The sequence below is a fragment of the Sciurus carolinensis genome, chromosome 12 (assembly GCF_902686445.1).
Source record: "Sciurus carolinensis chromosome 12, mSciCar1.2, whole genome shotgun sequence".
Classification (NCBI taxonomy): Eukaryota; Metazoa; Chordata; class Mammalia; order Rodentia; family Sciuridae; genus Sciurus; species Sciurus carolinensis.
The window spans coordinates 71,711,973-71,726,529 of NC_062224.1; the positions used below are offsets into that span (position 1 = coordinate 71,711,973).

The 14,557-nt window shown below is 31.3% G+C and overlaps 1 protein-coding gene across 1 annotated transcript in view; it reads right to left on the bottom strand.

Annotated features, from left to right (window-relative positions):
- Positions 1-14,557, bottom strand: part of Spata17 (spermatogenesis associated 17) — a 175,602-nt gene that overhangs the window by 148,690 nt on the left and 12,355 nt on the right. Inside the window, exons 2-3 of the mRNA XM_047519967.1 lie at positions 8,003-8,092; positions 6,587-6,668 (exon numbers count right to left, since the gene is read on the bottom strand). Coding sequence (XP_047375923.1) covers positions 6,587-6,668; positions 8,003-8,092 — 172 coding nt within the window. The remainder of the gene's footprint in view (positions 1-6,586; positions 6,669-8,002; positions 8,093-14,557) is intronic.

The window sequence follows — 14,557 nt, forward strand, 5'->3', positions numbered from 1 at the left end:
ACCTTTGGCACCTACATTAACTCCCCATCAGAACACTTACTAATCTCTATTGTGTGTGTGTGCCCGCGCGCGTGCAAGCTTGTGCGCGCATGCATGTTTGGTGGGGTAAGTTCCTTTTAAATTGACTTTTTAAATTAATTTATTTAGTATATAATGTATTTATATTGTTTAAAATTTAAAAGCTACAAAAGTTTACAGTGACTCTCCACCCCTATTCTTCAACTACTCAGCTTTCTTCCTACAGGCAATTAATATCATTTTTTTTTCTTGCGATCCTTCCAGAGATCCTTCCAAAGACAAGCAAATTAAATCAGTAGCTTTCAAATCATTCTCTGGTGGTTCAAGTGACAACAGAGGTCATAGAAAAAGAATCTAAGCATTTCCATTTCTCTAGCTTCCAAAATAGCTTCGATACCTGTACCTGTTTTACATATAGGTCTAAAAATTTTGCTAAAATTCATGCTAAAAAAGGAATTCTGTTATTAAGGTTAAAAATCACTATCATGTATCATTTACTTTATAATGTAATCATACACTATATGGCATTATTATTAGTGTAAATAGTTGTTAGGCTTAAAAAATTAAAATAAATTTAATAAATTTAGAAAATGATGGTCTAAACATAATTATTATAGGACAATATGTGTGCCATTGTGTGCTAATGTGTGTGACAAGATAAACAATGGAGATCTTAAAAGTATTCCTTAACTTATCTTCCCTTATCCATTTGAAATGAAGAAATATACCATCTAACATTCCTATTGCTACCTGGAGGTGCCTATTTCTTAGGGGTAAATTTGGTGGCAGCTATGGAGGAAACTAAACACAAAGGATACCAGTTCTGGTAAAAATTCTCATATCCTTTATGTGGCCTAGCAGTCCTAGAGTCCTCAAAGAATGAACTTGGAATGATTGAACATAATTTCAGACAATGGGCATTTTTTGAATGAAGGTTCCCTGAAGGCAGACATCTCTGACAGATTGGGACTACTTTAGTCACACAAGACCTCTGGATATCTCAAAGGAGGAAAATTTCTAGCAATGACTGATACTGGATTGCCTATCTGTTCAATATAGGAGTTTTGGAATTGAATCAAACAGGGTTTGAACTGGTCTTCACTTATCATTAATAGTGTGTCCTAGGGGAAGTAACCTGAGTCTAAGTATCTTCATCTATAAATTAATGACAATATTCAGAGACAGTGTAATTGTTTATGTATGCATTAGGAATGTAAGAACTTAATATAATATTCTGTTCACATGAGGCAACCAGTAAATAAGAGCTATTTTAATCTCATTCAATAAATATTTATTAAGATACCATTAGGATTATGTTTTATGCCTTATATTAGGCAATATGTATACAATGGCATAAATAAATAAATTATTAATAAATAAGATTTATTTTCAAAGAAATTAAAGTGAATAGATTTACTATATAAAGTACCAATGGAAGAAAATCTCTAAATTTTGAAAACCAAGAGATAATTAGATACAAGTCTAGAGGATTACTTGGTGATTATGCTGAATAATACCTTTTTTGATCAAATGTAGTTGAGACATTAATGTAGCAAATCAGAATTTCTTGAGCGGCTTATTACGTGAACTTTTAAAAACATTTCTCGCAACCATAGTATCATTAGAATAAATATACATCAGCAACTTTGCTACTTTAACATCAGTCATTGAAATGTATACAGTCTGGTACCTTTGATTTAAAATAAGTCTCGTTAATCATTGAAGGTCTCTTGATGAGTGGCTTGAGTAGAAAACATAGCAATACAGGTGAAGTCTGTAATGGTCCTACAATGCCTCAAGCATACGGATACCCTGTAGTGTTTGTCTATACTACTGATATACATTCATAACCACTAATGAATAAAAGAGTTAAAGTGCCCATTACTCCATAAAAAATACTTTAATTCCTTGATCATTCTGTTTAAGTAATTCGATACTAAAAAAAACTTGCCTTAAAAAATTCTCCTGGCAAAATCTGGGACTCTTTGAGCACTGAAACAATTAGCAACACTGACTGATTATAATCCATTGAATAAAACAGAAATCCATGAGTTCACATTTATATAAGTGCATGAATAAATACCAAGTACCTGGGAGAGAAGAAAAAGCTCTTATGGAAGAATATTAGCAAATAAATAGAAGACATTGTGGGGTTATAGGAAAATCACTGCTTGACAAATATAGTAATAATTGATTCTGGTAAGAATCTTCACTAAATGCTAAACTATTATACAAAATTTGATGAGAAAGAAGATATACACACAGTATTTAAATATTGACTCATAAAAAGGAAAATTGTTTATGATGTAGAAACCTGAGAGATGCCACTTAAATGGTCAGTGTTAACAGCAATAGTTTTTAGGCAAACTGACAGCATTTGGGCCTCCTAAAATTATGTATTAAAATGGAGAATAAAAGTAATTAGCATTCCTATTGCTCCTAAGAGATAGCTAATACTCTATAGGTAAGTTTTGGAACAACTATGGAGGAGAACAGACTATGAGCACTAATGATGTATTTCAGCTAAAAATGCATAATCTCAATCTAATAGTGAAGACCCATCAACAAAACAAAATTGGAAAATAATCCTAAAAATATTTATCCTTTACTCATCAAAAATATCGGGGTCATGCAAGATAAAACAGACTAAAGAATTAACTATTCTTGAGTAAGAGTGACTAAAGAAACATGACAAACAAGTGCAACGTAAAATTCTAGTTTGTACCCTGGAAAGGATGTTTGTTACAAATAAAGTTACTGGGATAATCAGTAAAATATGAATAGAATCTATATATTAGAAAATATTTTGTACAGATGTTAATTTCCTGATTTAGATAATTGTAATATGGTTACATAGAAAATATACACTGATATCTTTTGAGATAAGGTGATATGGACTCTGCAATTTGGTCTCAAATGATTCAAAAATAATAATAATGAGAGAAAACGTTTAAAAATAGGTATAGAAAGAAAATAAAACAAATTTCTTTATGTGAGTGATGAATATATGAATTTGTATTATTTTTGCAACTTTTCTATAAACATTAACTTACTTCAAAATTAAAAAAATACTTTTAGGTGGCTTGAAATATCAATAGAATTATAATTTTAGAAAAAAAATCATATGTTAAAAACTGAAAGAGAAAATAAAGGGTAAAAATCTTGGGAATGGAAAATAGTAGTGAAAAGCATTAATAGAAATTTGATATTTGATAATATTGTGTCCCATTTTGTAGGAAAAAACAAGTTCAAATTTAAATATAATTCTCCACTAAAATAGTACAACTAAGTTTAGGTAGCATATGAAATATCTTCTCAAGTCAATAGAATTCTATGTCTGTATCTTCAAATAAGCAATAAGGACTGTTTTCATGTAAATCAGATAAAAGGTATTACCAAAATTGTCTGGGTATTCAATTTGAGAAAAGAAAAAAAGAAAAAAAAGTAGATGAAATACTTGGGGAAACATGTACTTATTAGTAACCTTTTCTTCCCAATTTTTCCTTTCTAATATGTTAAACAGAAACAGATATAGAGGCATTTGATTTCTGACTTCAAAGACTTATATTTTTTTCTCTGTTGACTTTTTTTAATTGTTTGTTCTATTTAGTTATACATGACAGTGGAATGCATTTGATTCATTGTACACAAATGGAGTACAAATTTTCATTTCTCTGGTGGTGCATGATGTAGTCACACTATTTGTGTAATTATATATGTACATAGGGTAATGATGTTTGTCTCATTTCACCATCTTTTCTTCCCCCTGCTCCCTCTCTTCCCCTCATTTCCCTCTACACAATCCAACATTCCTCTATTCTTCCCTTACCTCCCTCCTCCCCCGTTATGTATCGGCATCCTCTTATCAGAGAAAATATCCAGACTTTAGTTCTTTGGGACTGGCTTATTTCACTTAGCATGATATTCTCTAATTCCATCCATTTACTTGTAAATGCCATAATTTTATTATTCTTTATGACTGAGTAATATTCCATTATGTATATATACCACAGTTTCTTTATCCATTTATCTATTGAAGGGCATCTAGGTTGATTCCACAATCTAGCTATTGTGAATTCAGCTGCTATAAACATTGATGTGACTGTAAAGCAAAATGAAATTGAACCCCTATGTCTCCCTCTGCAGAGAACTCAACTCAAAGTGGATCAAGGACCTAGAGACCATGCACCTAATAGAAGAAAAAGTAGGCCTGAATCTTCATCATGTCAACTTAGGACCAGACTTCCTTAACAAGGTTCCCAAAGCACAAAAGAAATAAAAGCAAGAGTCAATCAATGGGATGGATTTAAATGAAAAAGCTTTTCCTCAGCAAAGGAAACAATCAATAATGTGAAGAGAGGGCCTACAAAGTGGGAGAAAATCTTTACCACATGCACTTAAGATAAAGCACTAATCTCCAGAATTTATAAAGCACTTAAAAAACTTAACACCAAAAATACAAATAACCCAATCAATAAATGGGCTAAGGAACTGAGCAGATACTTCACAGAAGAAGATATATAATCAATCAACAAATATATGAAAAAATGTTCAACATCTCTAGTAATTAGAGAAATGTAAATCAAAACTACCCTAAGATTTCATTTCACTCTGATTAAAATGGCTATCATCAAGAATACAAGCAACAATAGATGTTGGCGAGGATGTGGGGGAAAAGGTACACTCATACATTGCTGGTGGGACTGCAAATTGGTACAGCCTCTCTGGAAATCAGTATGGAAATTCCTCAGAAAACTTGGAATGAACCCACCATTTGACACAGTCCTCAGTTTATACTCAAAAGACTTAAAAGAGTTACTTTTTTAAAATGATGCTTTTAACCAAAATCAAATCACCAGAGGAAAAAAATCAAGGTTATACTGAGACTGATGACGGATCATGTTCAATTTTTAACTTCCACCTGATAAAGTCAGTAGCAACAGTGTCATAAAAATAGTATTCTGTTCATTCTTTTATTCATTTACGTGTTAACTGAATACCTACTAAATGCAAGACACCATGCTAAGAAATGCAACAATAATGAGACACAGTCTCTGTCCTCCTGGAGATTAAGCAGAGGATGTTAGAGAATTACCACACAATGTAAAAACTTTTATAACAACTTTAAGGTTGCTCTGTATATGAAATATAGTATAATGTGTTCATGGACAAGTGTAGGAGATTGCTTCTTAACTTGATGAATGTGTGTTATAATAGTTAACTGTTAATGAACACCATGATACAAAAATTGAATAACGTATGCAAAATGCCAGGTAAATAGCAGGTGCATGCTAGCACCATGCAATCTTTTGTTACTTCCCAATAGCAAATACACCAATGAAATAACCATAAATGGTTGTAACTTTCTATATAAATCCATTTTGGAAGTCATATTTATTGATTTATTTAAATCTTATATTTTTATCTGTTCTTTTTAGATATACATGACAGTAGAGTATATTTTGACATATTACATGTATGTGAAGTATAACTTCCCACTCTTGTGGTTGTACATGATGTGGAGTTATACTGTTTATATATTCATATACGAATGTAGGTAAGTTAGGTCCCATTCATTCTACTGTCTTTCCTATTCCCTTCCCCTCCCTTATTTATGTTATTTATACCTATTAAACAAAATGCAGTAAAAAGTCCTGAAGAGTTTATGAAGGATGGCCCATTGTTTGCTTCTACCAATTTATGATTTTGTGATGATGTTTATGATTGCTAACAATTGAGCATTAGTTTAAAATGTTGTTGATCTAAAAATGAACAACTATGGTACCTACTCTTAAAGACCTCACCATCTGGAAAGTATAGGCAATCATCAACAGATAAGTTAACATAAATGCCTACACTACGAAGGTTCTTTAAACAAAATTAGAATATCCAATGTTGTCTGGGTATAAAGATGTCAATTGCTCATGGAAAAAAACAGAAAAGTCTCAGAAGAGGCTCCTATTATGGTTTGTTTATAAGGTGTTCTTTGCAAAGCTCACATGCTAAACAATGCAGGAATGTTCAAAAATGACCTGATTAGTTCACAAGAGCTATACCCTAATCAATGAATTTATTCATTTGATAGATTAATAATTTGAAGGTATTATGGTTGGTAACTGTAGGCAGGTAGGCGATGGCTAAAGGAAGTAGGTCACTGGGGTATGTATGCCCTTGGGGAAATAAACTTTTTTCCTGGCTCTTTAGGCTTTCTCTCTCTGTTCTCGGCTTCCATGACTTAATCAGCTTTCCTCTGCCACGCCACTCTTCCATGACACTCTGCCTCATCTTAGGCCCACAGCAATGGAGTTGGCTGCCCATAGCAGCCTGAGGCTTTTGAAACTATAAGCCCAAAATAATTTTTTCTTCTCTAAGTTGCTCTTGTCAGGTAATTTAGTCAGAAGAATAAAAAGTTGATTAACACAGTTCCTTCCCCCAAAATTAAGCCCTATTTTGACTTTATATAAATATAATCAACCACTTCCAAACTACATGTAGATACAAATGAAGTAATTTTACAGCATGTTGTGTAATGCAAATGGTAACATAGAGATGTAAATTTTATATTTACCTCCACAACATGTCGAAACTCTTTTTTCCCTAAGTAACTTCTCCACCATTTTTGAATAATTGTTGTTATTCTGTGTAAATATCTAGAGAAAAAATATGCTTATTAGTATGCTGTCAGTGAAATAAGGATGACTCTTAGATTTTTTGCTTATAATACTTTCCTAGGATTCAAGAGATCAAATTCAAATCCAAGTGTATGTGTATACTTAAAGAATAGAAATTTATCATTCTGATATGCAATTAATCTTTCTAATAATAGAAAAAGGTAATAGATAAGTATTCATTTCTTTGAAACTTCTGATTAAATTATATTTTAATTTCAATTTTCCATATTTATTATTCCTTAAAATGTTTAAATGTTAGAATTATGAAAAAGGCCATAGTGACGTATTGAGAAATAAGCCAGGCAAATCTTGACAAAAATTAGAAATAATTCTTTTTTTTTTTTTTTTTTTTGGTACTGGGGATTGAACTCGGGCACTTTACCACTGAGTCACATCCTCAGGCCTATTTTGTATTTTATTTAGAGACAGGGTCTCACTGAGTTGCTTAGCACCTCTCTTTTGCTGAGGCTGGTTTTGAACTCGACATCCTCCTGTCTCAGCCTCCCAAGTCACTGGGATTACGGGCATGCACCATCATGCCTGGCTAGAAATAATTCTTGAGGTCAAGAAGGGTTTACTTCTTATTCTTTGGTTTATCTAACCCAATATCATTTTAGTCTGCCAAATAAAGAATACTCTTTGGAGTCTTGTTTCCATGTTCAAGAGTAGACAAAAGAGAAGCCTCATATTTACACTTGCAATTTGCATGCCTGACTTTCACAGCTAGTATAAGGAATCATAAAGTGTGACCTCAGCCTGTGATCTGAGCTATTATGGACTAGGCATATTCTTCCTCTACCTTGTCCAGGAAATAGTTTTTTCATAATTAAAGGAAGACTGAGGGAATGTTTGGACACTAAAGAAAAAGTGGAAAGAATTGAGATCGGGATAAATCTCAGCCTGTATAATCAGAGTGACATTTTTCAGGCATCATTTTCTTTAACCTACACATGTAAGGAGAGGATTGAAATAGTTTCTCTCTACTAGCTTCTTACCTGTCAATGAATTCATTACTATAAATATGAAATCAGTCACTTATCACCACCTTTGGAATTTGGGGAAAAGAATTTGATCAAGTATTTACACAATATTGAAAATTATTGAAAGTACAGACCTGACCAATATAACTTAGCTTTTTGGTTAAAAAAAAAAAAGGTGAAAAATACTAAATATTTCTTTTGAAAAGATATAATGCAATTTAAAATTCTTCTAGGAGTAAAAAAAGAGATTATTGGAAATGAATAGTACATTACATTTTCTAAGAAACATATTTTAGTGTTACATCTGAAGTTTCCATAATAAAATCAATATACCTGATATATGCCCTAACTCGACATCCTCGAAACCAGCTCTGAATTTTAACAGCTGCATCATTCTCCTTTTTTCTAAACTGATCAACAACACTAGAAAAAAGAAGTTTAAAACACATTTTATTAGTAACTAATATAATGCTAAAGCAAGTCAACCTTTTAAACTTAATTTTTAACTTTTTCTAAAATAATTATAATCTGAATGTCATTTTAAATAAAGATACCAAATTAAAAAAGCATTTCAAAAATCATGTTATGTTTTTAAAATTAACCTTTCTGTGAGAAGTCATGAGCTTTCAACAGCTTTACTTTTTTATTTTTATAATCATCTATTTTGCAACTAATTAATGTACTAGCAACTTTTATCAGGAAAGTTAAAAAAAGCAATATGTTATTTTGTCATTATTTTAATTACATAATTTTTTGAATTTACTGTTTAAGTGCCATTATACATGTATCATGCCAGACCAAAACATTTGCATATTTAACTTGTTCATTAGTTAAATGAATTGCTTCTAAGTAAAGTGAATCTATCAAAAGTGCCTAATATAGCTAGAATCTTAGAAAGTTCATTTAAGTTAAAGAAGGCAGGAGGCTAGACCATAGGGCTTAAAAAGAGATAAGAAACTCAGTTCTTAAATTTGTAGTAAGACAAGGTTTATTCAAACAGTTCTTTTTTTTTTTTTTTTTTTTTTTTTGCGGTGCTGGGGATGGAACGCAGAGCCTTGTGCTTACAAGGCAAGCACTCTACCGACTGAGCTATCTCCCCAGCCCTCAAACAGTTCTGAATCTTAATTTATGTCTTTGGTATTATCCCTTTCCATTTCCAATTAATAAAGTGATACTGCTTAGGTCAACTACAGTAGAGCATGAAGTAATTATCTTCCAGCATACTGGCTGGTATACATTTAGCACTTTAGGTTTGCCCAATGAATAGAGAATAGCTAGTTGTTTATTTCTTATTTAACATTTGAAAATTTTTCTTTGTTATTTAAAGTTTTTAAAAGTTCCCTCAGAATTGTTGTCTTGAAAAGGTTATTATTGGTTTTCATTATGTTACATAAAACATATTTTTATAACAATGTCAAACACATATTTAGAACAAAAACAGAGTGGAGAAAAATAACTTCAAACAATAAAATTCTTGAACAATACTATGAGGTTGGCTGAGAGAGTAGATGAGCACTTAACATGCCATTAGCAACCAGTTGCAGAAAACAAGTAAATGGATTATAGTATTAGATAAGCAAGAACAAGAGTTATCTAGCAAGTCTGAGAAGGATGTGAACATTTGTGTATTAAAGTCAATGATCCAGATGTGAAATATAGTATGGACAGAATCAGAAAAATTAGATTACATAAGGTGATGTTAAATGTAGCATAAACTATAAAAGTCACATGTGATAATATACTTTAATATACTTTCCATTACCTGACAATAAGTGGAAGAAACCATGATAAAATTACTACATGATGTAATGAAGTTTGCTGGAAATAATTATGGGGTGTAAGACCACTATGGACAATTAGGATTGGAAGAAAAGAAAGATATTATTATATGCTTGTATTGCATATGCTAGATTTGTTAAAAGAGATCTGTATTCAAATTGTATTCTTAGCTAACATTATTGTACTCTGCATTGGAGAAAAAATAATTTAAATTCCTTTCCTCCAGAGTCCTCTCTGACTTCCCAAACTGACTAGGCCTTTCCATTTTATCCCCTTACAGCTCTTCATTATATTTAATAAACTCATATTTAACAACTGTTTAATGACAATGATCTCTTCCACTAAACTTTAAAATCCAAAAGACAGTAATTGTATCTATTTTTTCCACACTGTATTTACAATGGGTTCAAGAGATAATTGACGCTATACTAACACTCAATGTTTGTCTTTACCAGAGGGAACAACATTCCTATTGGTAGATTTCATCTCTGTGAGGCATGCCTCTCACAAGCTTCCCTCAACAGAACTACTTAAAAGATTGGAATCCTTACTATTTCAGGATGACAGAGTTTCTGGAGGGCCAATGGGTGCCCTATTGCTCTTAATAACTTTGTTGATTATAGGTAAAAGAAAGACATGAAAGGAGCTGTTAAGAGAAACAGAGAAAAAATACATTTTACTAATTAAATAGTACTTTATTGTGTCAGCAAATTATCTCATATATAATTCGTTCAACACTATTACATAGATAGTTATAATCCAATCTCCCTTTAATAAGGACAATACTACTGCAGAAAGAGTGTAGTAATATGCCCAGGTTCACATCTTTGTTTCAGAGCTGAGATTTGATTCTAGATTGTCTGGCTTTAGAGACTGGGTTCTTAATCATCATTACTTCTGAAGGAGAAAAAGGGAAGGAAGGATTTTTTTTTAAGTAAAAGGAATGGAAATTAAAAGAGAGAAAAAGAAAGGCAAAGGCAAAAGAAAGAATGCACCTAATCCATTTATAAATATGATTTGGAAACTTTGCTGTAGCACCAATTTCCCAAAGCAATCAAATAAACCTAGAGACTAAGGAATTGAAATGACAACAACATCAAAAGCAAAGACCAAAAATTTCTCTACGTATATCAGGCATTGATAACAACAAAGACTCAAATACATTGCCAGAGAAAACAGTTTGTTCTTTGAACACATACAGAATAATTTCATATATATATATATATGAAAACTTGTGAACTTTTAGGAATGTTCATTAGGAATGCATAGTATTTAGTAAAACTGTAATAGGAATGACAAAACACAAACTTCAGGATGGAGATGGAGGGCAGGGAAGAGAAGGGATGGAATGTGAAAGGCAGACAAAAAACTTCAAATGCCTTGGCAGAATAAGATTTATTAAGCTGAATGGGGATATCAGATCAACTTTCCAAACTGTTCTTTATATGATCTTTATATATGTAAACACCCTTCTGCATATATGAAATATTCTACATTTTTTTAAAGATTGTGAAATTGAATTTTGGGCAACTCCAGCATACTGTCAATTAAAGAATAAATTCCTCAAGTCTGTTAGGTCTTATGTATATAAGCTGAAATCCCATAAAGAGGAAAAATTAAAACTTTATGCTGTAGTTGTATTATTTGGGGAAACAAATGAAACAAAAATTACTCCATTAAGCAGCCTATTCAAAAAGCAGCAAAAGAAAGACAATTAACAGAAAAGAAAATATGAACAACTTATAATAGAAATTGTATGAAGACATGATGAACACTCTAAAGGATGACTTAGCAATTCCTTCCATAAAAATATTTTATAACATATTATTTGTGATATTAAAATAATAGGAACAAACTAAAGAACAGAGCACAATTTTGTTCTTACAAAAAATTAAGTAGATCAATGTCTGAACATGAACAGATAAAATAGTATAATGTGAAAAAACACTATGGTGCAGTATTTTGTATTCTTAAATTTATATCAAGCAATTTGGACTGTACATATAAGTCCATGGATGCATTCAGAGAAAAATCTGGTTCTGTACAGAGGAAATTATTAACAGTGGTCATCTTTAGGAAATAAAATCTGAAAGAAGAAATTTACTTTATTAATTTCTGAGTTCATTAAATCATTTTATAATAACCATGCAAGAGTTTTATAATTAGAAATGAAAAAATGAAATGAACTGATATAATCTTTAGAAAACTAGGAATAAATTTTCAAATATAAGGGACATATTAGATTTTTCTGGGCATTAAACACTAAAGAATTTGGACATTTAATATAATATGAACCATGGCCAAGCCTAGTTAAAATTCTAAGATAAAGGACAATACTTAGTTTTGCAGAAAGATCTTCATTCAAATCCTGACTCTGCAACTCTGTGGACAGATTTGCTCATTGTTTTAATCTAAAATTCTTTTTGTTGGTATATCATAAAGAATCTAGTAGAAAGACTCTCCAATAATACCTACCCCAATAAAAGATGATTATTATTGTATCATTACATAATGATGAACATCTCTATGGATTATAGAAAAATGCTATTTGTCAATCTTATTAATTTAAAAAGATTGATTATATATAAATTGTGTGCAAGTGAGCATGTTGCTCAAACCAAAGACATACATATGACATATTATATGCTCCCAAGTATAAGCTTACAAACTAATGGACCAGAAAAATAATAGCAACAGTCAATGAAAATACAAAGTCAAATAGTGTATAAGAAGTAAATATCTACAGAATTTATAATCATAAAATGTTGTTTTTAGTAAAGAGTAAAGGAGGAGGGGAATCAAAAGAAGCATTTGAGTAGGTTCTCAAAGATCAGGAAGCTCTCCTGATCTGAATATCTAAAATATATGTGCTGATATTTCTTAGGTACCTCAACTTCAACGTACCCCAAAGACCCCATCTTATTCTCATCATCCACACATGTTCCTCCCTCTTCCTCTTAGAGTAGCTTTTTTCCTGCTTTATCTTTATTGGGAATGGCAATATTATCCACTCAACTGCTCACATTGAACTGTGAAGCAATTATTCTTTATTAGTTCAGCCTTCATCAAGTTACTTGGAAAAGTCTTGTTTCCCAGACAAGTTGTTTTCTTGCACTGTATTCTATTCTCTAATACACTGTTTGAATGATCTTTTGAAGTCTAATCATGTTATTTACTTTCCTAAAGTACTTTAATGCTGACCCCCATAAAATATCTCAAGCCTTCATTAAGAAGTCTAAAGTCCTTAGAATGAGAGCTGTTCCAGGTCTAAGCCAAACATATTCCCCCACATCTTCTTTCACCATTTCCACTCTATGATAGAGTTATTCTACTATAATAGTCTTCTGAATGGGCTATATTCTCTCTTGCCTTCAGACCATTCCAAACTTACTCCCTCTTCTTTAAATTATTTTCCAACTAAAACTCACAAAAAGATTTATGTTCATAGTATGCTAAACTTTCTTCTATGTACAAATTATAATATCTTTCTATTTCAGGACTGGGTTCACATTCTATTGACATCTATATACCTACAAATGGTAAAGTATCTGATACATTGAGGAATTGAGCAAATGTTTATGGAAGAGAGGAAGGAAAAAAAAGGGAAGGAGGGAGTGGAGGGAGACAAGTAAGAGTTGAAACCAAGGCAGAAAACGCTGGTTTTCAGAGTTTTGTATACATTATAAGTGAAGAACTTGAATATCTGTATGAAAAGTGGAACCATACATTCCCAAGGTTTAATAATCTCTGACTTATATTTATAGTGAATGATATTAAATCAAGACAAAAAAATAAATGAGGTCAATTATAAGATGCAAACATAATACAGTGTCACAGAAGTTAATGGAAAGACATCAAGTTAGACATGATTAAGAAGTGCCAAATGTTGTGAAGAAGTCATGGAAAACAAGGTTATTGCTCAAGGAATTACAAGTTTAAAAGAAATTATCATTTCTATCATATCCACTAACAAGATGTGGCAGGGGAACATGAAAAAAATGTCACTTATGCCATTATGCCGTTATATCATAAATGTAATTTATAGCAAATATGGCAAAGATAGAGGAATACCATGTTCAACAGAGTGGACAAGTCAAAGACTGTAGAGGGTGAGGAATATAATTTCACTGAACTACACTAATGAGAAATAAAGTATTATAATGGGATAGAGCTGTTTCCTATAGTTATTTAACCTTTTTTTTTTTAAAAAAAAAACTAACATTTAATGCAACTATAGTAGATATACATGCCATTTTAAAAATATATTTTTATTTGTATTACTGCTTTTCCTTCTCCCTCAACAATCAACAACTGGCTGCTGAAAAGAAGGAAGAGAACTATGAATAAGGTTCACAGTTACACCTAATACTTTTTTATGAACTGGTATTTGTTACCATATTAGCTATTAATATTTTAGATTGAACCTATTCTTTACTTATAATTGTCATTAGAAATATAGAAAATAAGCAATCAAATTCACCGTGTTTTGAATCTGTTCTTAAATTTCTCCTGGTGAACCTAGTCAAATGGAAAATTAAACAAACTCTTTTTGGAATATCAACCATAATGTATATAAAAACAAGCACATATTTACTAATAAGGACATTGCCATTACCACAAATAAAGGAAGGAAACATTAAAGAATCAATCATTAGTTAACTTACTGCTAAGCATTTACTTATGTGCTAAAATTTGACTTCTATACACATTTTTCTGTTGCCCTTTTTTTAACTGCTTAAAAATGAAATTTACGGATACTTGGGCTACCGCTGGGATGCTGAATACTCATACAATATGCCATGAACTGCTAGACATTTTATGTTTAAAATGAAAAATGTGGGTAACACTTTATTTTAATGGTATATTAATTAGTTCCAAATTACAATGAAAATCCTATAGCAGTGAATAAAATATGTCATCTACATGAATTTGAAATAAATTTATTATGATCAGTATTATCACAATGAATACTAAATGAATTAATAATAATGAAAGACCGAAAGTATTACCAGTAATATAATAAACATGAAGAAAAAGTCGGAAGTTTCTAGTCACTTCATCATCAGCTAGAAATAAGTACTATAACACTGGATAACACTATATTCATGT